This window comes from Oreochromis aureus, linkage group 17, assembly GCF_013358895.1.
Source record: "Oreochromis aureus strain Israel breed Guangdong linkage group 17, ZZ_aureus, whole genome shotgun sequence".
NCBI lineage: Eukaryota > Metazoa > Chordata > Actinopteri > Cichliformes > Cichlidae > Oreochromis > Oreochromis aureus.
This window is the reverse complement of record NC_052958.1, coordinates 33,571,215-33,592,429: the sequence shown is the minus strand read 5'-3', so window position 1 is coordinate 33,592,429 and position 21,215 is coordinate 33,571,215. Positions and strand designations below refer to the sequence as shown.

The 21,215-nt window shown below is 38.9% G+C and overlaps 1 protein-coding gene across 1 annotated transcript in view; it reads right to left on the bottom strand.

Moving 5' to 3' along the window:
• ap1m3 (adaptor related protein complex 1 subunit mu 3) overlaps positions 1–20,410 on the bottom strand; it is a 31,257-nt gene extending 10,847 nt beyond the window's left edge. The window contains exons 1-6 of the mRNA XM_031760259.2: positions 20,186–20,410; positions 12,054–12,210; positions 11,372–11,439; positions 10,557–10,687; positions 4,060–4,207; positions 2,404–2,530 (exon numbers count right to left, since the gene is read on the bottom strand). Of these exons, the coding sequence (XP_031616119.1) occupies positions 2,404–2,530; positions 4,060–4,207; positions 10,557–10,687; positions 11,372–11,439; positions 12,054–12,210; positions 20,186–20,227 (673 nt within the window). The 5' untranslated portion in view covers positions 20,228–20,410. The remainder of the gene's footprint in view (positions 1–2,403; positions 2,531–4,059; positions 4,208–10,556; positions 10,688–11,371; positions 11,440–12,053; positions 12,211–20,185) is intronic.
• Positions 20,411–21,215: the final 805 nt, after the last annotated feature.

The window sequence follows — 21,215 nt, the reverse complement described above, 5'->3', positions numbered from 1 at the left end:
TCAGCATGTCTTTAATGCACAGTAGTAGACAGGAGCAACCTAATCTGTTTTTCTGTCCACTGTCACACAGTGGGAAAAAAAAGAGGTTATAGTGACATTTGGTAAATGCCTAAAGCATCTTAATGGTGCTTCGAGTGGCCAAAGGAATATTTAATCGCCTTAAATGTGAAGATTGGTTACTCTAATGTTTGATGTATATTATTGTAAACAACATACCTCCCTGTTTTTGATTGTCAGTTATAAACATAAGTAATTAAAAGCTGTCACCTTGGGCATTTTTACGAGTCTTTGACATTTTGTGGACAAACTGATTAACTAAGAAATGATAAGAGTGCAAACTGACAACAACATAATTGTTAGTTGCATGCAAAGTAGCCTGCAGCTCATAATATGATTATATGGGCTGCTTTGAAAATGTCTGTCATTTTTACCCAATCCACACAGTCTCAAAACCTAAAACTCCACTGACTTTAAACAAAGCCATGAAGCCACTGAGAGAGACTTTTGAATTACTTAGAGAATATGTGAGCAGCTGTAGACATTCAAAGGATATAAATGATTTCTTTGCTTGCTTTCAGTCAGTAAATAACACGGGAGTGTTATGGTTATTTCAGCTCCGTGTGGTGACAGTTCTGGACTTCTGCCAGCGGAGGGCAGCATTAAATGATTTATACTTCCTCAGTCTTTTTTTGTCTGCATCAAGCTGTGACTAAAAAGTACAAACCAAGCAACTATGATAATCCAAATGACTGGGAAATGATATGTAAAATGTAACTGCAGGAGATGAGAGTGCAAAACACTTTTTAATATTTAACATTCACCCTGAGTGAGTGTGTGTGTGTGTGTGTATGTGTGTTTTTGCATCTGTCAGTGCGTTTGTTTGATCATTATTTCTGATCATTATTTCTGAGGATATGCTATTTCCCAGACTCCTACACACAGCAGGGGGATTGTGGGCTGCATAGGATAGCCACGGACCCTCACCTTTCATCTGCAGGGCTGTAGCCCGGGGTGAGGATTAACGCAGAGGCAAAGAGGCTAGACAGTGAAGGAGCCTTTCCCCTTCACTAGGGAACAGTAGGGGGGGAAGAAATGAAGGCAAAGCAGAGGAGGAAGAAGAGATGGAAGAGGAGGAGGAGGAGGATGTGCAGGAGTAGGCGAGAAAGCAGTGGGAAACACCGGTGGAAAAATTGGTAGGCAGAGAGGGGGAGGTAGAGGTAGGAAGAGAGTTATGCATGGGATTTAGGCAGAAAGAGGAGCTAAAGCGTGAGGGTGAGTTCAAGGGGAGAGTGAAAGCCAAAAGCTCAACCAGCAACAAACAAAGTAGAAAGTGTATCAAAAAGCAATAAAGCATCCTACTGATCGTTTACAGGCTTACTTTCATGTCATCAGTTACAGAAAATAGACTGCAACACCGATCAGGCATAACATTATGACTACTGACATGTGAAGTGAATAAAACTGGTTATCTCTTCATCCTGGCACCTGTTAGTGGGTGGGGTATATTAAAGAGCAAGTAAACATTTTGTCCCCAAAGTTGATGTGGACAAAAAGCTGGAAAAATGGGCAATGGTAAGGATTTGAGCAAATTTAACAAACTGTGGCAAAATCGTGAAGTCTAGAGCATCTCCAAAACTGCAGCTCTTGTGGGCTGTTACTGGTCTGCAGTGGTCAGTATCTATCAAAGAGGTCCAAGGAAGGAACAGTGGTTGACCAGCAACAGGGACATAGGCGGCCAAGGCTCAGTGATGCATGTGAGGAATGAAGGCTGGCCTGTGTACTACTGTAGCTCAAATTACTGCAAATGTCGATGCTGATTCTAATAGAAAAGTCTTAGAGTACTCTTGAGCATCGATGAAAGCAGGATAACGCGCCCTGCCTCAAAGCTAAAATGGTTCAGGAATGGTTTAAGGAGTACAACAGCAAGTTTGAGGTGTTGACTTGGCCTCCAAATTCCCCAGATCTCATTCCAGTCAAGCATCTGTGGGATGTGATTGAAAAACAAGTCTGATCCACCTTGCAGCTTACAGGACTTAAAGGATGTGTTGCTAACATCTTGGTGGCAGATCCCACAGCACACCTTCAGGGGCTGTTTTGGCAGCAAAAGGGGGAGCAACACAATATTAGGCGTGCATAATGTTATGCCTGATCAGTGCATATTAATGTTTAAAAGTTACTGTAAACACATGCAGGTCCAGCTCCACTTAAATTCCCCTCACTGACTTCAAGTGTTACAACCCTTATGTGTGCTGGATGTCGTTTTTAAATGTATAATACTGAGATAAATCCACAGATATACAGGGATTCTGATCATTTTTCATTCTGTCAGCTGCCTGCATGAGTGTTCAGCTCTGTAATAAAGGCTTCTAGTGACACAAATGGCTGTGGGTGACTGTTACTTACTGCCTGTGAGCTCAAACAGCACTTTGTCATTGAGGCCCAGTCGAAGTTCAGGCATCCCTGACAGGACCACTTTGAGCTTGATGCTACCCACTATTTCACTGCGCAGGACACTGCCACTGGCACTCACCTACAGAGAAAAAAATACATTTTAACATTAGTTTGTTTAGATTCTGTGAATACATAAGCTTCACAGTCAAATCTGCCCCTTGCACGTGTGAAAGCTCAGTGTGATGATTATAATCTTTTCTCGAACCAAATAAATATTCTTTATTTGAAGAATTACACTTTTCAGATATGTAGTTCTCAGAAGAAGAAAGCAACAAACCAATCAACCTAACCATTCAGTTGATGCACACAGTCTGAGGGACAAAACAGAAAGTCTTTTAGCATGCAGTGTAAGAACTGTAAGTAAAACACTGGTGAGGAAGACTTTAAAAAAAAATTGGGGGTGCTAGTTTCACTCACTGGGTGAGGAGGCAACCATTTACCACATGGCTAAAACCCAGCAGCCTGGGTGTGAGTCCACTCCTTACTACTGCACTGTTCAATAAAGGAGAAAATACCTCAAAGCTAAATAAAAAAATAAAACTCTGACAACTTAAAAAAGTCCCTGTTCACAGAGAAGGAAGTGGTTACTGGTTTTTACACCCTTGTGTAGTGGTTGAATACCTCCACCAAATTAGTTTCCATGACTCATAACTGCAGCTGTAACTTGATTGTCCTTGAGGTGTTGCCTCAAACACAAGGCACATGACAGAAGATCGGATTCTTTTGTGCGTTTGAAGACGCAGCATGTTCTCGTATTCAAATGTGTTCTTCTTTTGCTGCAGGAAATCTTAGACCTTAATAAAAATATAAGTTCTTCTAATTGGGTCATGAAGCCTGATAACGTCACATTTGCACACCGTGGTATTACTGTCCATTTAAGCCCTTGGGGGAGACAAATGTAATAACTGTAAAGAAAGGGAAATTACAATGTGATAAGATATTTTGGATGTTAACATTTCCATACTTTCAGTTAAGAAAAGTGTTTTCCACCAAGTATTTACTGAAACAAAGCAGTTGGGCATTTGACACTCTTTCTTATCCAGCAGTTAGACCATGAATTGACTAAAATTGCTGTACAGTCATCTCACTCACAAGAAACATAGTGAGTGACTTGTCCTGATGTATTTTGTGTGCTTGATTTACTGAGTAACCTTAGAAATAAACTGAGTCATTCAATGAAAACACAACGAAAATATTACACTGGAACAGAATGGATGATTATTGATGCAGAGACAATTTACTCAGCGATTCAATTCAAGGAAAGATAATTTTAGCACTAACGCACATCCACTTACCCTCAAGGAAGCCATCTATTTTGAACCGCTTGAGAAAGTCCAGTGATTTTAGACAATGGATTAAAAAAACGGATAATGGTGTTTGAACAATGTACGAACTGATAGTGAAATTAAAATGAGAGTCATGTGTTTTCTATTATTTTAGTTTACTTCCTGTAACTGAATTCAATGGTGAAAAAATATATACAAATTCTAATGAAAAAGAGCCATATTATGTACATTAATTTTGTTTTGATGACACCATGGTCACCACATGGCTGGAAATGAACATTCTTACTGTACAGCTCTTTATGATGTTGTGATATTGACTCACCAGAAGATTTACCGACTCTATAACATCCATAAACACTTCATTCTTTCTGTACTTGATGCCCTCTGACCGCCAGGACACAGCATTGGTGACGGTGGCAGGAGGTCGCGGTGCCCCGACCTCTAATTTATGGCCCTGCTGTGTAATGTACCTGAAGGAGACAAAGGCAGAGAGAAGCTCAAGCTGTGTTCAAAGTCAGTCTGTAATCCTGCTGAGTAGGACACCTGAAAACCCTGAACATCATTCATCAAGCTAGTTTGAAAACTAATGATCGCAGCCTTCATGAAGGTGTCTGGAAAAGAGGCAGCACTTTCTAATTTTGGAGGAGTACCATGATAAACTGCAGCAGGCTGAAATTATAATTTAATCTCCTCATCTCCTCTAAAGACTGACAGCTTCTCAGAGGCCTAAGAACAACAGCGAGATCCTTAACTCAAAGATATCTAAATGGAAAACGGCAACAAACAGCGTGTTTATCTAGCAACATGAACCAAATCTCTCTTGAAGAACGTTTCTACACTTTGCATTAATCGCACCCTACGACTTTAAAAAAAATGAGTTACTCAAGCGTGGATAAATTAAAGGAGCTTTGTATTTGTGCTGTAGGAAGATTATTCATGAACGTAATTAGAAAACAGATTTACATAAATCAATTGGGGCTGTAGCCACGGATAATAATGCGATACATGCATTTGTTTACGTGTGACTAAACAATGACATATTGGCTGGGTAAATACGAACCAACGCATCGAGTTTCTACTGGGTCATGAGGAAAGACTGGCACAGCTGATTCAAAGGAACCGAACCTGCAGCGTGTAACGCATATTGAAGCAAGTTTGTCAGCTTTCTTGATTTGTTGAGGCTTCTCTGTATCTTGCAACTGTGTTAGGATGCACTGACAGAGATAATGAAGGTTAGATGCCTTTTATTGACACAATTTAGGAAAATTCTGATGGACAAAAGATGATCAGTTACTGGCTGAAGTAAAGCCTTTAAAGTTGGATTCATGCTTCTGCTCAGTTATATATACATACTCTGTTTTCAGCTCTAGTTTTAATGCAACCAACCAACTATTTAGCTGCTGCTGTATTCTGCAGATAATCAGTCAGCTCTTTGGTACTGAAAGTTAAATTAGAGTCTTAAGACAGAGATCTTGTCTACGGAAATGAGCCACCCTCTGCTTACTAAGACTGGCCAAGCTTAATCAAAGCCTCAGATGTGAAACCAAAACGATGTGCTAAAACACTAAACACTAAAAATGCTCAATACTATGAGAGAATTATGGTACTTGATGATATTATTCAGGATATACCGATACAGAAAGCTCCTTTCCCATTAAACACATACATTTAGATAATTTAAGTGCTAGGCTGATGACAAAAATATTTAATGGTGCAACTTCTGAAAAATGTCAACAATGTACATATACTGTTCTAAATTAGGTCTAGCATTAACTGTAGCAAGAACAAATCAATAAACTCATTATACATTTTAACATGTAACTATTCTGCCTCTAGATCCCATCGGCTTATCTATCCAGACCTGAGAACAGAGCACTGCATTACCTCATCTCTTCTAACCAAGCTGTAAAGCTTTGTTTCACCGGTCCTCTTCGACTCCAGGGATGTATAATGACTTGTCATGAGAATAAGAGGGAGCTGCACTATGATAAACATCATGTGACCAGGCCTCTTTTACCCAAACACCTGCCCCCCATCACTGTTTACTTCTCAGTGGCCTCATTTCCACTGCAGAGCTGTCTGGATATTTCTGCCTCCCAATCATTTCCCCCCAGAATATGAAGTGTAAACAGTTATTCCAGTTTAAGGGTTATTAATCATTTTTGTATTGTAAGTATTTAGATATGTGTTAGTGTCTGAGTATAATATTATTCACAATGATTAAATGCTGGTACTTGGCAGGAGAAATTTAAATTATTCATCGTACTTCAAAAAAGTATCAGCTTAAATTGAATTTTATCAGTTTCTTTGACATTGGCACAAAAAAGACAGACTGACAGTGATCCAAAGTGCACTCTCTGAAGCAGTCGCTTATCTCCATCCTCTGAGTTCATTACTCTGACACTTTGTCTCCTCCTCCGTTTAGCCGTCTCTCATCTTTTCATTCTCCCATTCGGGCCTTCAAGCTTTCCTTAGATACAACCACATATCAATGACCTGAATGCTCCAGGTGCATTTCCAAACCTCAAAAATCTCTATTTGCTGAAAATGAGAATATCTAAAGCAGCTATGCAATTTTTATCATTTCACCTTTCGTACTTTTCAGGAATATACTGAATGTAACCTGTATTATTAGTGCCATCTAAGCCACTGATCCGCAAAACAGTACTGGGCAGCATAGTGGTGTGGTAGTTAGCGCTGTCCCCCCACAGAATAACGCTTCCAGGTTTTAATCTCCTGATTGGCTCAGCTTCCTACCATAGTCCAAAGAGATGCATGCTAGGTTGACTGGTGAATTTAAATTGGCTGTGGGTGTTAGCTGTATGAATGTACACCATCAATGAATAGTTAAAAGGAAATGTGACTTCAGTACGATACTCTGTAAGTGCAGGTACATCAAATCGCCGGGCAGAATGTGTTACAATGTAACTACTACTTACTCACATGACTTTTGCCACGTATCACTGTAAAGTAACAGACTAATGTTAATGGCAGTAATCTTGTAAGGAGACGTGTTACTTTTAAAGGCTAACCTATAAAAATACTGTCCAGAAAATTTACTCCAATTTTTTATATATATATATATAACTTTTTAAAAAGATGTTCTTCAAACCTGCAATAAACACTTTTTTCATAGCATCAAGGAGACAATATTGCTTAAATTTAGTATTGTTTTATTACACAAAATGCCATATAAAATATTTCCCTTTTTTAGCAGACAACACCGAAAAAAGGACAAAAATAAACAAAACTTGCTGTGAAGCCTCCAAAACTGAAGGATTTGGGTGGCAGCTCTCTGCGCTCAGTTTTACTATTCTTATTATAAAACTATTTAATTACGTTTGTTCTAAACATACTTGACTGTAAGATCATGTGATTTCTAATCGTGTGAAATCCTGCTAAAGAAAAAGAGTCTTGCTTTCCCTTAAAATCAAATTTTTCTATCTAATCTCATCCACAAAAAGTGCCAAATAAACAAGTTTTGGATTGATTGACGGATTGAGGCGGAAGATTTTTCTGTGTTTTCTGCCCTAGTTCCTCCAACCTAGCGGGTCTTGAATGCATGCTGACATGTAGGAAAGTCTGTAAGTGCTGAGAGATGAAAGGTGGCGACAAGTGGGTTTGGGGTTGACGCCGGATTGTTTTGCTGCTTTGCTGTTTGTTCTGTTTTGCCCTGATTCTCCTCAGAAATGCTAATGAAAGGGTCTGGAAGCTGATTTGGCAGCAAACTGATGGATTAGCATAACAATAGCAGTCAAAGGAAACACACGCATACACACAGACACGCCTACGCGCCGATGAAGATTTCTACGTATGTGCACACATGAACTCGCTCACGTGCATACGCAACCCTCCAGTCACACTTGCATCCACCCACACAGACACACAGTTATACTCTCGCCAGGTAGATAGTGTTAAAATGTAAGAGAAGAGCAGTGTTTCTGTGCTGGTTGGGGGCATGGAAAGGTCAGAGAACTGTAGTAGCCTGCAGACAGAGAGACAGAACGTGTGTGTGTGTGTGTGTGTCAGAGAGAGAGAGAAAGAGAGAGTGTGTGAGAAACAACAATTGTGTGGCTCCTTGGGGAAGAGAAGAGCAGGGATTTCTGTCTGAGTGTCTTGAGTGTGCCCAGCTGATGGTGTCATTGTGTATGAGTGCCAACAGGAGCCTGGTAATTATCAGCAGTACTCAGACGCTCAGAAACTCAGACACTCAGATGCGCGCACACACACACATAACCAAAGCCAAACCTCTGTGAAAAAAAACACATTAAATTAAACATCAATCATGTATTACTACACATAAAACATGAAAAAGGTAAACAATACACTATGCAAATGTGAAAGTTTCTGATAAAGCACCCTGTAAATAAAGATGGTGACGAATTGTTACAGCAGCAGCTAATAGCAATAACAAAAAAAAGAAGACAAAGAAATTGCGTGCACAATATATTCACAACAAAATAAAATAATCAAATAAAATGTACACACTAAGCGATAAGCCTATGTGCCTGTGGTGCTGCGGGCTTCAGAGTGAATGTTGATCCTTCTCCTGGATACAAAAGTCTCTCTGTGGAGCCATGAGGAGGGTAAAAGCAAAACAACCCTGTGTACAGCTCAAACACAAAGCACGAGTGGTCCAAAGAATAGCAGTGGCTTCACTTCATTTCACTCAGTGAATAAAGCTGAGCCATTCATTACAGTTTTAGTCACCAGTTGTGCTCAGTTGAATGAGAAGAAAAAAAATGGCCGAGAGCACTTCAAACAGAATCATCATTTGCTCTCATTCCCTCTCTCCCGCTAACTTGCACCATGAAATATGAAGCTGTTACCTCGCTGAAAAACTCCTGTTTTGTTCCCTGATGGATGATACAGGTACCACTTGAGTAAATGTGGTTACATTAAAACCAGACAGGAACGCAGCAATTACGGCCTTTGAGAGTTTGTAACTTTCACCTCATCAGCCTGATTAGTGTTCATTTTAAATGCCATGCTGTTTCACGGTTTGTCCAATATAAAATCACCAAAGCAATTTCTACAAGCCCTCTTTTACTTGCACCGCACAGAGTGTAATTTTTGTCACTGGGTGTCTCTCTGAGAAAATATCAAAAGACAGAGTTTGATGGTGTTGCAATGAGAAAAGTAAAGTATCACAGTTTTATTACTGTAGCGTTTGGCCATTCATGATATGTCTTTTTTTCCTTTTTTCTTTTAATGGAATAGGCACAAGCATGGTTAGCTAAAACGTTCACAATAGTGTGAGCATGTCTGTGAAGGTTCTCAGTCATCCAGGTCATCGTAGTCAAAGGAATTTGCAAAGAAAAGCGTCTGGACTTCTTTAAGTTGCTTGAAGACGTTTCACCTCTCATCCGAGAAGCTTCTTCAGTTCTAAGGTCAAATGGCCGAGAGTCCCAGATTTAAACCCAGTGGGAGTTTCCCCCCAAGGAGGGACAAAGGACCCCCTGGTGATCCTCTAATCACATGCGCCAAGGTGTGAAAGCGGGTGTGGGACCTAATCAGCCAGGGTTTCGGGTAAGCTCATTGTGAAACCTGGCCCCACCTTGTCATGTGAATTCCTGAGGTCAGATGGCCCAGGATGTGAGTGGGCGTTAAGGCGTCTGGGGAGGGAACTCAAGACTGGATTATAGATGGCAGACAGTTGGTGTCGTAAACCACCGCCTCTGTTCAAAGATGGTCGCTCACAGTGGACATAGATGTCAGTTTCAAGATAACAGTTTCACAGGCATAAAATGGTATCTTTGCACCAACAAGGTGATTCCCAAAGAACCACGTGCTAAAAACCTGGTATGCAGCATTACCTTAAAAATGTGAGGAAATTGGACAGTTGGAGGACAAAACAACAAGTGGCAGGAAAAAAATAAAATAAAAATATCTTCAGCAGAGAGGATCAGAAGTCATGTTCTTAGGAAATCTGAATAAATCCAGCAAAGACCTGAAACTGGAACTGAGAGATGAACTACTACTGTTCACTGTAGCCTCAATGGAAGAGTGGCTGCCAAGAAGCTATTTTTAAGGAAACGAAACAGGGAATAAAGGCCGATGTATGCCAAATTACTCAAGTACTGAGCTGAAAATCAGTGACAACTGGTCAAATGAAGGTATAAATCCAGATGTAAAATTCTTGCTTTAAATTTTTATCGGAATGTACAGAGGAGGACAAGAGAGACTACTGTGTCTACAGCTGTCTGTGAAACACAGTGAAGCCCCTGTCATGGTTTGGGGCAGCATTTCAGTCAGTGGTGTTGGACAGCTTGTCAGAATTTGCCATGCAATGCCATCAGAAGCTTAATTTTCAGCATAAAAATGATGACAAACCCGCTGCCAATGCAGTAAAAGATTACCTGGATTAAAAAAACAAACAAACCACACACACACGCACAGTAATGGATTGGCCTCCCCAGACACCTTAACATTACTGAAGCAGTGTGAGATCATCTTGGCAGAGTACATAACAAAAGGCAGCCAACATCCACAGAAGAGCTTTGAAAGTCCTAGCGTGAGAACTATTCTCGAAAACAACCTAAAGAAATGACAAGAAAGCTGCCTAAGAGAGTTCAGGCTGTGTAGAAGAATAAAGGTGGTCATACCAAATATTAACTTTTAAGCTCATTAAAATTGTACAGTATTTTTTGCTTTTATTTACTGTATTTCCGTCTATGCTTGCATATTTCGATAAAATGCGGCCTTATTATTTGAATCTAAAATGCTTCCCAGTCTGAGGTATTGTGTTTTTACACTTGAACAAGCAGACGTGGCACAATGGTTTGTGGACTGTTTCAACTTGTGTGAGATTTGTCTTACTCTTGTAGGATCTTGCTCTCAGTTGTCTGAGGGAACCCAAAGTCCATCACCTCGTCCATCAGTTCGTACACCGTCACAAAGTTGTCGCGAATACTCTCCTCCTCAAGCTCCTTAAAGTACTCCTTAAATACCTAGAAACAGAAATACAAACAGCTACTGTGAAAAATCCTATGCAAGCTGCTGAGCTGTACTTTTTACATTGAGTGCACACATACTGTATGTTATTACTATCCCACAGTAAGAGTTTTATTATTATCTTTTCATATATCAGTGCTGAACAGATATGTATAGGGGAAAAACAAATAGATACGCTTGCACTTCATAGTCAACTGGTTAATACTGCAGCTTATTAAGACCTATTCCAATAATTTATACAATAAGCTGGTTACATTTATTCCTCTAGCGAGACAAGAGCTGTTTGTTTATCTGGCCGTCTGCTAGCAGAATTATGCGAAACTAAGCCATATTTCCTGAAATGTGTTGGGAAGGTAGAGGTGGAGATCAAAGAAGGAGCCTATTACAATGTGGCACCACTCCAGGTCATGTTCTCATAAATGTAGGAGTTTGAGAGGGATGTATTCTGTGAGTGCCATTGTTGTTTTACCGTACATGTCACAAAGTAATTTGCAAGAAACACAACAAAACCCAAACAAAAAACCAAGACTGTCGGTGCAGAAACACGAACTGTTTGTGCATTTCATCAATAGAATCAAACCAAGTGTATTGCCTACACAGAAAATCAGACGATGTGAGAATGCAAATGCAACTTTTCCTTCCTTGGAATAGAAAGTATGAACTGTAAACACCACACTCACCTGTACTATTTTATAAAGGAAGGAGTACACGAGAGCAGCATTGGCATTCTTCTTAGTGATTGCCACCACTGAAAAAAAGACTGTTAAGAAACAACTTTTTATCTACAAGAGGCAAACGAGGCTTTTTGAAATCTGTTAGAAGACATGAAGCAGGCATGTTTTATCCTTTACTGGGAGTAATTATGAGACGAATGCAGCATAACTGAAAGTTAACAGAATGTGTGAGACTTTCAAGCAACTAAAAACATGGCCACAGGGTGGTAAAAGAGCTCAGCTGTGTAATGCAGTGCACTGGGAATACTACTAACAACTGGAATATGTTCCTGAATTAATAATGTGTAAGTAAGACTGAGTGTGGAATATTGCAGACAGTGAATAACACATCACAGTGAATCTGTGTTTAATTTTTTAACTGGAGAAGCCCAGAAGCAACCTGAAACACAGGACTTCTTATAGATCTGTCCTGGAAACATGCAATTAAGGTATATGTATTACATGCTGTAAATGGTTGATGGGAGGGCTGTCACTTTGAAGAACTAAAGCAGGAATGTCAGCCAGTATGGAAAACTATACTGTGGTAAAGTGGAGAATTCCCATAGATATTTATAGTGTCTGCAGTGAAGGCTTCATTTCAGCAGACACCACAGAGCACATCACGCAGCAGTAAAGTCTCTTTGGATACAGTAAAGGTTGTTGTGTTTGATCCACATGAAGTGTGCGGAGCCATGGCTGATCAGCGGCGTCATCTCAGCGTCTTCTTCTCTCTTCATCAGAATGGGCATGAACTGGTCGATCACATTTATGTCCATGTTTCCCATGTAGTTACGGCAAACCAGAACCTGGATGAGTAACATAAAGACACACAAGATACAGAGGTGGAGGATGATATTATAGAGGACTTTGTCATTAAATATTTATAGCTTTTGGCTAAGATACCGAACCTGCACTCAAGTTTAAAGAAGCGACAGAAGCCAGCAGCTGACAAAAAAACCTTCTAACCTCCTGAATGGGGGTTGTATATTTTTTTCATCCTCTGTGGAAATGTGCAAAATGTGTTTCCAGCTTGAATCTCTCCTTTGTAGTTTTAATGGACTGATGGGTATCTGATCATGAATGATGAATGACCAACTTCTCAACTTGAAAGAAGAATAAGAGCAGACCTTAGAAAGGGTCGGAAGATTTCCAGGTTTGAAATGATAGCAAAGGCATGCAATGTCCCCGACGCCTACTAGGCATTTAAGGTATATTCTCCTCCTTGCTGTCAATTGGCAAAAAAAAAATCTTAAAACCAAATTTAAAATAAATTCTCATTAATTCTTAGGCTTTCCCTTATAAACATTCATTTTATGTCTCAAAAGAGACAGTACTAAGATACTAAGTGATAATAAACTAATAAGAATTACTATCAGTTTAGATACCCATTTGCTACAGCATTGATACCTTTAACCATTTATATATTTGCAATTACCAGATAGCAACATTAGCCGTTTCTTAAGTCATCATTGAGGTTGTGGCTAGCGGATAATGTTAAAAGGTACAGTGTGGCAAATTTCTCCACTAGATGTCCAAGTTCTGTTTTATTACCCCTCTCAATTCAAGTGCATAATCCTGGCTATGGTGGCCACTATAGGACAAACAACTCTGACTGTCATTTGTCTGAATTAAGTGTAGGCTGACAATAGTGTCCATGTCCATTTACTCTGGATGAGGCTTTAAAACTTTGTGAAAGGAGTCAAATAAGAGGAGATGAGTCAGTGAAGAGTTCTGTCTGTAAGCACTGCTGTAGGCTCATAGCACTGTTAGCTGCTATTAGCCTAGTGTTAGTGAAACTTTCGTTGAACTGTATCTAATGTTGTTGGACTCTGTTTCTTAGCAAATAAATGCGAGAGTGAAAAAATTAAATGGTTTATCGGAGGGATTTTTAGGACACTCAAACCTAACATTAGCTAGTAAAATGTTAGTTTGTAACCAGCTATTGTTGTTTAGCCTATCTACTGATAATAAGCAATTGGTATAATATCGGGAATAGATAGGCATATTTAAGCACTTTTTTGTGTATTAGAGCCCCAGTTTAGAAAATATGGCTTGAAGTGAGGAGGAAGAGGATACATTTTTCATCAGATGATCAGTAAAGGAAAGTGCAAAGTCGTGAGAACCACAGTACTACCTCAAACCACAGTACTACCTCAAACCACCTATAAATATTATTGTCCTTTTTGGGGGAGGGGTTGCACCACGTTACAGTTACATTACTTTATATGCCAGACAACTCGAAAACATTGTGATTGATGTTATATTTGTATTGTTCTAATCTTTACCAAAAAAACATTTTTTTGTCATTTTTCCTTCCTCCTTTATAAAAGAAAGGGGTCAAATATTGAGTATTTTCCTGGGTATCGGTATCAAGTTTGAAATTCTAGTATTGTGACAACTCTATTCGTTACTATATACCCGCAACACTAATAGCACTTCCAGCAGTTACAGACACACTTTTAAACAGTTGCAAATTGGAAAATGTGCAAACACATATGTGAACCCTGAATCCACTTCTTTGTCAGTGACTCAACAACCACCGAAAAAGAGCTGGAACCGGTTTGTAATAAAAGGCGGGTGTGAGCTTACACACCCACCACAGCTACTAATCTAGTTAAGTGAGTACATGTCTGTGATTGTACTTCTAAAAGTAAAAAATAAAAAAGTTATGACTGCACATATTCTGGGTTTTTTTTCAGACCACTGTCACAAGAGACCCTGATATATTGGCTTTGCTTTAGTTGACTTTATAAGCCAATTGCTACGTCTACAAAAGACACAGTGTCTACTTTGTGAAAAAAAAAAAAAAAACTCCACTGTGGACACAATGAAAATAAAACACAGCATGAAAAAGAACAATACGTGACTGAACCAAGAAAAAGTTGACCCAGAAACTCTTCGTGTAAGTCAAGGATTTAAAATGATGACAAAAGTGTGCACGTTCATGTCACACAAATGCAGTTTTAAACTATGTTTGAGAACATTTTTCAGATCTGTTCTATATTACACACTGGGGGGTGGGGTGTAATTGTATCAAGGTCTGTCTTGAGACTTGAGGCTGAATGTTGTAACATCTCCAATCAGCATGCGATGCTAGTCACAGATATGACAAGACTTGCTTCATTTAGCCCAGAGAAAGCACCACACCTCCTAATTTTAATGAAAACATACATACACACGCACACAGACACACACACAGACAAACACAACAAGATGAGTCAGCAGTCTTTCTAGTCTCCGGACGCACACGGTGAAGTGAAGAAAGAGATCAAAGCTTCTACGCTTCAGGGATCTAGATGGCAAGCATACACACATGCACGCACACACACACACGCACACACACAAAAAGCTTCCCATCTTCTTTAATGGAGGAGCCTGTGTTGCACAAAGGTCACAAAGGGGCAGATGCAACAAAGACAGAAGGAAATAAGAAATAAAAAAAAGGACATTCCAGCAAAGTAAAGTAATCTGGGGGAGAAGAAGGATATGAACAGGCCACTGATCAGATTCTATGAGAGGAGAACACACACAGGCAACAGTTCAGAGGTGACCAGACAGAGAGTGAGCTATAAGCAAGTCTATATCAAAAAAGAGCTCCAATATTGAAAGCCCATGGAAGAGTGTCCTTTGAATTGCCAGTTTTAAAATCACACCTAGATGGAAAGAACACCAGCAAACATATATTCCAGACTAGACTCAACAGCAGGTTTACCTATGTGGTGGTCATAATCATTTCTGGTTACTGCATCAAAAAGGGGAATAATTACTTAGTCAACAGTGATTTTCCAAAAGAAGATACAGACATTTGCTGAGTCAAGCATTTCTGATTTGATGATTCACTTATTTTCTTTGTTTTAAATGACTGGATATAACAGTATCAATTTCTAATTGAAAAAAAGAGAATTAAAATTGTCTAAATGACTATTAACAAATTCACTGATAACAATTATAATAACCATCAATCCATTTGAAATATGTGCCTGTAATAAAATATAAACCACCCAAATATATAACACTATAACACTTGCCTCCTATTGCACTTACAAGCCTTACAATAGCATATAAAACATGTGGACCGCAAAGAAAAGGCCACTAACATCGCTGGCCATAGACAACAAGTGCACATACTTGACAAGTTGGCTGAAGTTAATTTCTATTTGAGAAAGTAAATCAATTGAAGACCAAGAAAGTTTATCACTCTTTTCATTTACTGTGATGAGCTGTGACGAGTTTCTTATTGACTGCTTTATCCACCGATTCTCCTCTGTGTAATTCTCTCTTTTAGTGCATTGATGTCCACCAAACAACACAAAAGAAAACCCACCAAAATTGCATCTGAGAGACATTTCACATCATCCAATTATGATGATTCTGAAAATAACTTGTATCTCCATAGTCTGTGGTAACAATAACGGTGCCAATCATAAGCATGACTTGTAAAAACTTTTATATCACCTTTAGGAAACAGAAGTGTCAACATATCACTGCCGTGCCACTCTGGTTCAAACGTGTGTCAGTTAAACTCAAATTTCCAGAAAAACAAGCAGTGCTGCACTGTTTTCAGCAGAGACAGAAAACCTTGTGCAATCAGTTAGCATATTTCATGCCCCAAAGCAAAGCACAGCTACTTAATAATCCAGGTCTCTTTACAACCAAGTGGGAATGTATCCCTTTCAAGTTAACCCGGAGTAGTGTCTGCTTAAAGTTTGGGAAGTTTTGCTGGAATATCAACGTGCATGACAAATATTTTTTATATCTAATTGTTTTAAATGGCATTCAACTGTGACAGGGAGCTAAAAATCTTTATGTAAAACTAAATCATTTCAAAACCAAGAAATGTTTTTTTGTTCAGTGGGAACAAAAGGAAAAAACAAAAAAGGAAATAAGAACAATGGAAGCATAATATAAAAATTGAAGTATAAAATACAGCCAATTAGCCCTATTATAAACTGAATTACATGTGCTGATCCATTCTTTGTTTAATCTACAAGACAAAAGGCAATTCTTGGTGTTATAATTGGATTTTACCAGCACAACAAAGTATTATATATTAAAACCATCAGTGGTCTTAAAAAAATAAATAAATAAAATAAAACATAATCAGCCGGGGAAAATCGCCATGGGGATTTGATGGGAGTTTGTTACTGGGTCACACAAGCCAATCAATGACTGTTTTCAATGTTTGAAATCAATAGAAAGCACTCACTGCTAACCTCTAAAGAAACATGGCAACAGACACCCCTCGCTGGGCCGTATGACCGGAAGGCAAACAGGAACAAAACAAAAAAAACAAGAACCTAATGTCAGTTTGTGTCACCCATCAACACTCTTGTAAATTACACTAAGCCCACTAAGTTCAATCTGACTATGAGATGAATTCCTGTACTAAAATAAATTTCTATGTAGAAAATGTTGAATGACATTTCAAAGCTGCTAATAGTTAACATTACATGACTTGTAGCTGAAATAATAAACCACTGAAAAATACAAAAAGACACCACTGAGTTGGTCCATCAACTGCAACCATTAAATATTGTTAATACTCAAAGGGCCTCGAGAAGGGGGCTCGTTGCAGCTGCAGCACTCTTTGTCCAATAAGACTAAGTCTACAGACATAGTGGCAGCTCTATCAAACCCGCATTGCACTTCTGCTTAGCTGATACAATGTTTACTATATTAATCACAGTTTAGTGTGCATGCTAATATGATACCAAACACAAGCTGATGATGATGAGAATGTGATTTGTTTTGCATCTAAATAAGTGACTAAATTACAAATTTGATCTAGCTGTAAGTCAGTCCACAAACTGTTACACTGTTAGCAAAATGTGTATTACCGAAGTCATGCACATTCATCCTCTAGGGTCCAGGAATGTATCTAAAACAATCTGAAGGCGATCCCTCCAGTAGTCTTTTCTGCCTGCATATTTTCCCTGTGCTTGCATAGGCTATTTCTGGGTACTCTGGATTCCTCCCGTGGTCCTAAGACATGCATGGGTTAGGTTAACAGGCAATTCTAAATTGGCAATAGGTGTGAAAGTGAGTGTGAATGGTTGTCTGTTTCTCTTTGTTATTTCTGCAAAAGACCGGTATCCAAGGTGTGCAGGGTGTAACCTTCCCCAAAATCATTACTCTTGGTGGGTGAGTGTCATAGAGGATGTGATCTATGGATGGATGGACAGATGGATAGAAAGATGGATAAATCAACCAGTATGAAAATAATTAAATAGGGATTCATGGTGGACACAATTAAATTAACAAAAAGCTAATCAAAATGAGTCAGTCTTCTAGAAAGGTTTTGCACACTACCATTATGATGTTGATGAATGTGCATTGTCCAACATAATTAAATATATATTACAAAAACTAAGAGCTGTAGCCCCTTGAGCAAATATACTATATGTCTGAAGATGTTAGCCTCCAGCTATTGGAATCTGCCATTACTCATTACAACCCAAAAAGTCAGCTTGAGCATGTTTGCTCATTAAAAATTCTATTGGGAATCGCAGAGAACAAATGATGCCATGCTGATTTCAATAGCCTGACATTTAGGTCTACACAGCAAGTGCAGTCTAGCGCCCATGACCAGGCACTAAGGGCTTGGGGTGGGTTGGCACACTTGAAAACACAAAAATGCTACAGACTTCTGCAGTAGCAATAGTTCAAAAGGTCTATGGATGTGTATAGTTAAGCAGGTTACCTATCTATCCATAACTGCTTTGGGTTAATGACTACAACCTTTAATATTTTATTTTTTTTTTTATCTACAGCGTTGCTGGGACTGTTCTCGTGCTTTTTTCCATCTCAGATTTGTTTCACAATTTTCTGCTACAACAGAGGACCTCATCTAGTCAGGGCAGAGAGAGGGTGAAGACTGAAGGCAAAGAGATACTACTGATTTGCCTCAGGGCAGAGATAGATGGATAGATCGCAAGAGAGGGAAAGAGAAAACCTTTAATCTGTACAATAAGACATCCAGGCTACAACGGGACTGATCCTTCTCCTTAATGGGTAATGTTGTCAAGCATATAAGGCTTCTTCAGCAATTCTTTTTTTGGCCCCACATAAATTAACTCTACAAGCTTATAGAGTCATATGAAGTAGTAAGAAATTGTAGAAATACTTTAATGAACAATTAATGAAAACAGCAAGTACTGCCTCATTCATGATCCTCGTGACTTTCAGTATCATTTCCACAAACACTGTTTCATTGTCCTAAACATAAGTTAAGGTTAGAGAAAATACATGGTGAAGATAGTATTATCCTTTTAATGAGTGATTGGGGTCATTTATAATTCCAGCTGTATATTTATATGTAACACTGTGATATTTATAATCCTAAAAATGTTTCCCACTGTGAACGTGTACAGCTTTTCATAGTGTTTTTCCAGGAAATGGGCTGCCGGTGGGGCACGGATAATGGAAAGGTCTTTTCCAGGGTCATCCATAGACCCAAGAAACAAATATATATATTTATGCATTAGTTTAACCATTTTTAGCAATATTGCTTTTTTAAAATTATTTTATCATTACTTTCCACTTTAATCACCACATTTTAATGTTTTACAGTGGAGCACAGCTATTAGGTCTAGAGTAGCAGGAGCCCTGAAACTAACTCCAACCCTCTTGCAGAAAAATCACTGTAAAACTATAATTACATTAAACCATTTTAGAATAGCTGTCATAGATAAAGGAGAGAGTATATTTACAATAAACACAATAGGAAGTCTATATAACATAATGGGGTCAAAATTTACCACACTCTGTCATTTTAATCACTAAAATAGTTTGGTCAGGTGGTAGACCAAGGCTAGCATTGTGGTTAACGGTAACTTGTTACTTGTTTTGCCTAACTAAACTTACACGTATGTTAGAACTGAAACAATTCAATCAGGTGGTTCAGTATTGTGGTAAGATGATCAACATAAAAATAAGTATATTTTTTGCAAAAATAATAAATAAACTTGAGACTTGTCTCCTAATGTGAACGTTAGCTGGTTTTCTCAGGCTTTTACGAGAGCAAAACAAAACAGTGATGGGTTTGTAAGCTACCCAAACAAACTAGATCAACTAAAAACGTAACATTTTGCTGTGGGTAGTTGCTTTTTATGACATTTATGGTTGAAATTATTAGATTGGACTGATTAAGGTTATGTAATAATTATATATCAAATAAGTATTAATGAAATACATAAAAGTGACAAATTATTACCTTTAGGACTGCAGATTTTTTGTAATCATCTAACTGATGAGTACAAATTTAGGAATAAATGACATTTTCACCTTGAGATCACATAACCTTCAAGCATTTCACTTGAGTTTGTCTCTTAAGATGCATTTCTAATGTATGTCATCCTCATGTCCACACACATTTCCCCATTATTTTAAACCAACCACTGTACTGTTTATTGGATGGCGTGTAAGGGCTACCCAAGATAAAGTTTTAGACCTCGAAATAGGACACATCACGTACAATAAAGGCTGCATCGCTGCACAAGAACAAGCCCTCTGTGTATACTGAACATTGGTGAAACGAGTTTGGCAAGTTGAGCTTCTCTTCCTGTCTGCTCTGTACGGGTGGTTCAGAGTTAAATTAGCAAAGAGTTTTCGACAAATAAAAGTGTATGCGGCATGTGATGTACAGCTGCAGATTAAACCAATAAAAATGAAAATATCCTGTGCGACTCCCCCCCCCCCCTTTTTTTGGCAAACTGTCTATCTTGAGGCAGGTGCTGCGTTGATAATGTCAACTTCCTCACCAACAAGTCGCCACAAACTTACCTTTCCCTTTAGGTCCAGGATAAATATCGCTGACGCCGACATCTTGACGGAGAAAAATCCTCGAGAACAAGAAGTAGGTTAAATAATATCTGGGTCTACTGTAAGATATGGGTCACTTGAGTGGAATACGATTCGCTCCCATCATCCTCGTTCCTCCTCTCCTCCACACTGTACAGTCAACGCGTTTCGCTGCAACTCGCTGCTTTTCCGGACCGTAGCATCAAGCTAGCTACTGTCACGGAAATACGACTTCCGGCTACTTTTTTTTAAATAAATAACCCCAAATACCTTAAGCAAATCATATTTTAATGTGTCTGTTCTTCAGAAATAATACATTCAGTGGCACATTACTTTAAAAAATATCCATGCTTTCGTTTTTTCTACTCCCACAGCCCACAATAATATTTGCAGGAAATAGGCTGCCATCTGGTTTACATTACTGTGACATTAAGACGATCTATATCTATAGATTAAACTATACGGCAGCATAAAAAAAAAGTTTAACCTTTTCTGAATCAAAAGAATAGTGATGACTAGTGGGAGTGGTAATATTTTAACATTATTATAAGTATTATTTAGTTATTATTTTGTCCTGTTTTTTGGTCATGATAGTGGTGGTGGGTGGGTGGGGGGTTTCTAAGACATGAGACACACCCATCATAGCAAACGACGTTCCATTATCCTTTTAATTTGAAGGCGAGATCGTCTTTCTTCCGGTTTCGGTGTCAACTTCACACGCCGTGTTTCCGGGTGCCTCGGCTGACAGCTTCACAGACCTGTCAGACCCCTCTCATCATCGGCGCCGTCTCCTGGGATCCGAAGCGCTGCAGGCCTCTGCTCGAGGCGCACTGTCAGCCTTTATTATGGTTGTTTATAGCATCGTGGCAAAGTGTAAAAGGACAGGTGAGTGTAATGATTCCACTCTGTGTCCAATGAGACAAGCAAAATCCACAAATTAATGGTGGAGAAATGGCCCTCAGAAATAACCCCGAAAGATTTCAGTTCAAAATACATGACAATGCAGCAAGTG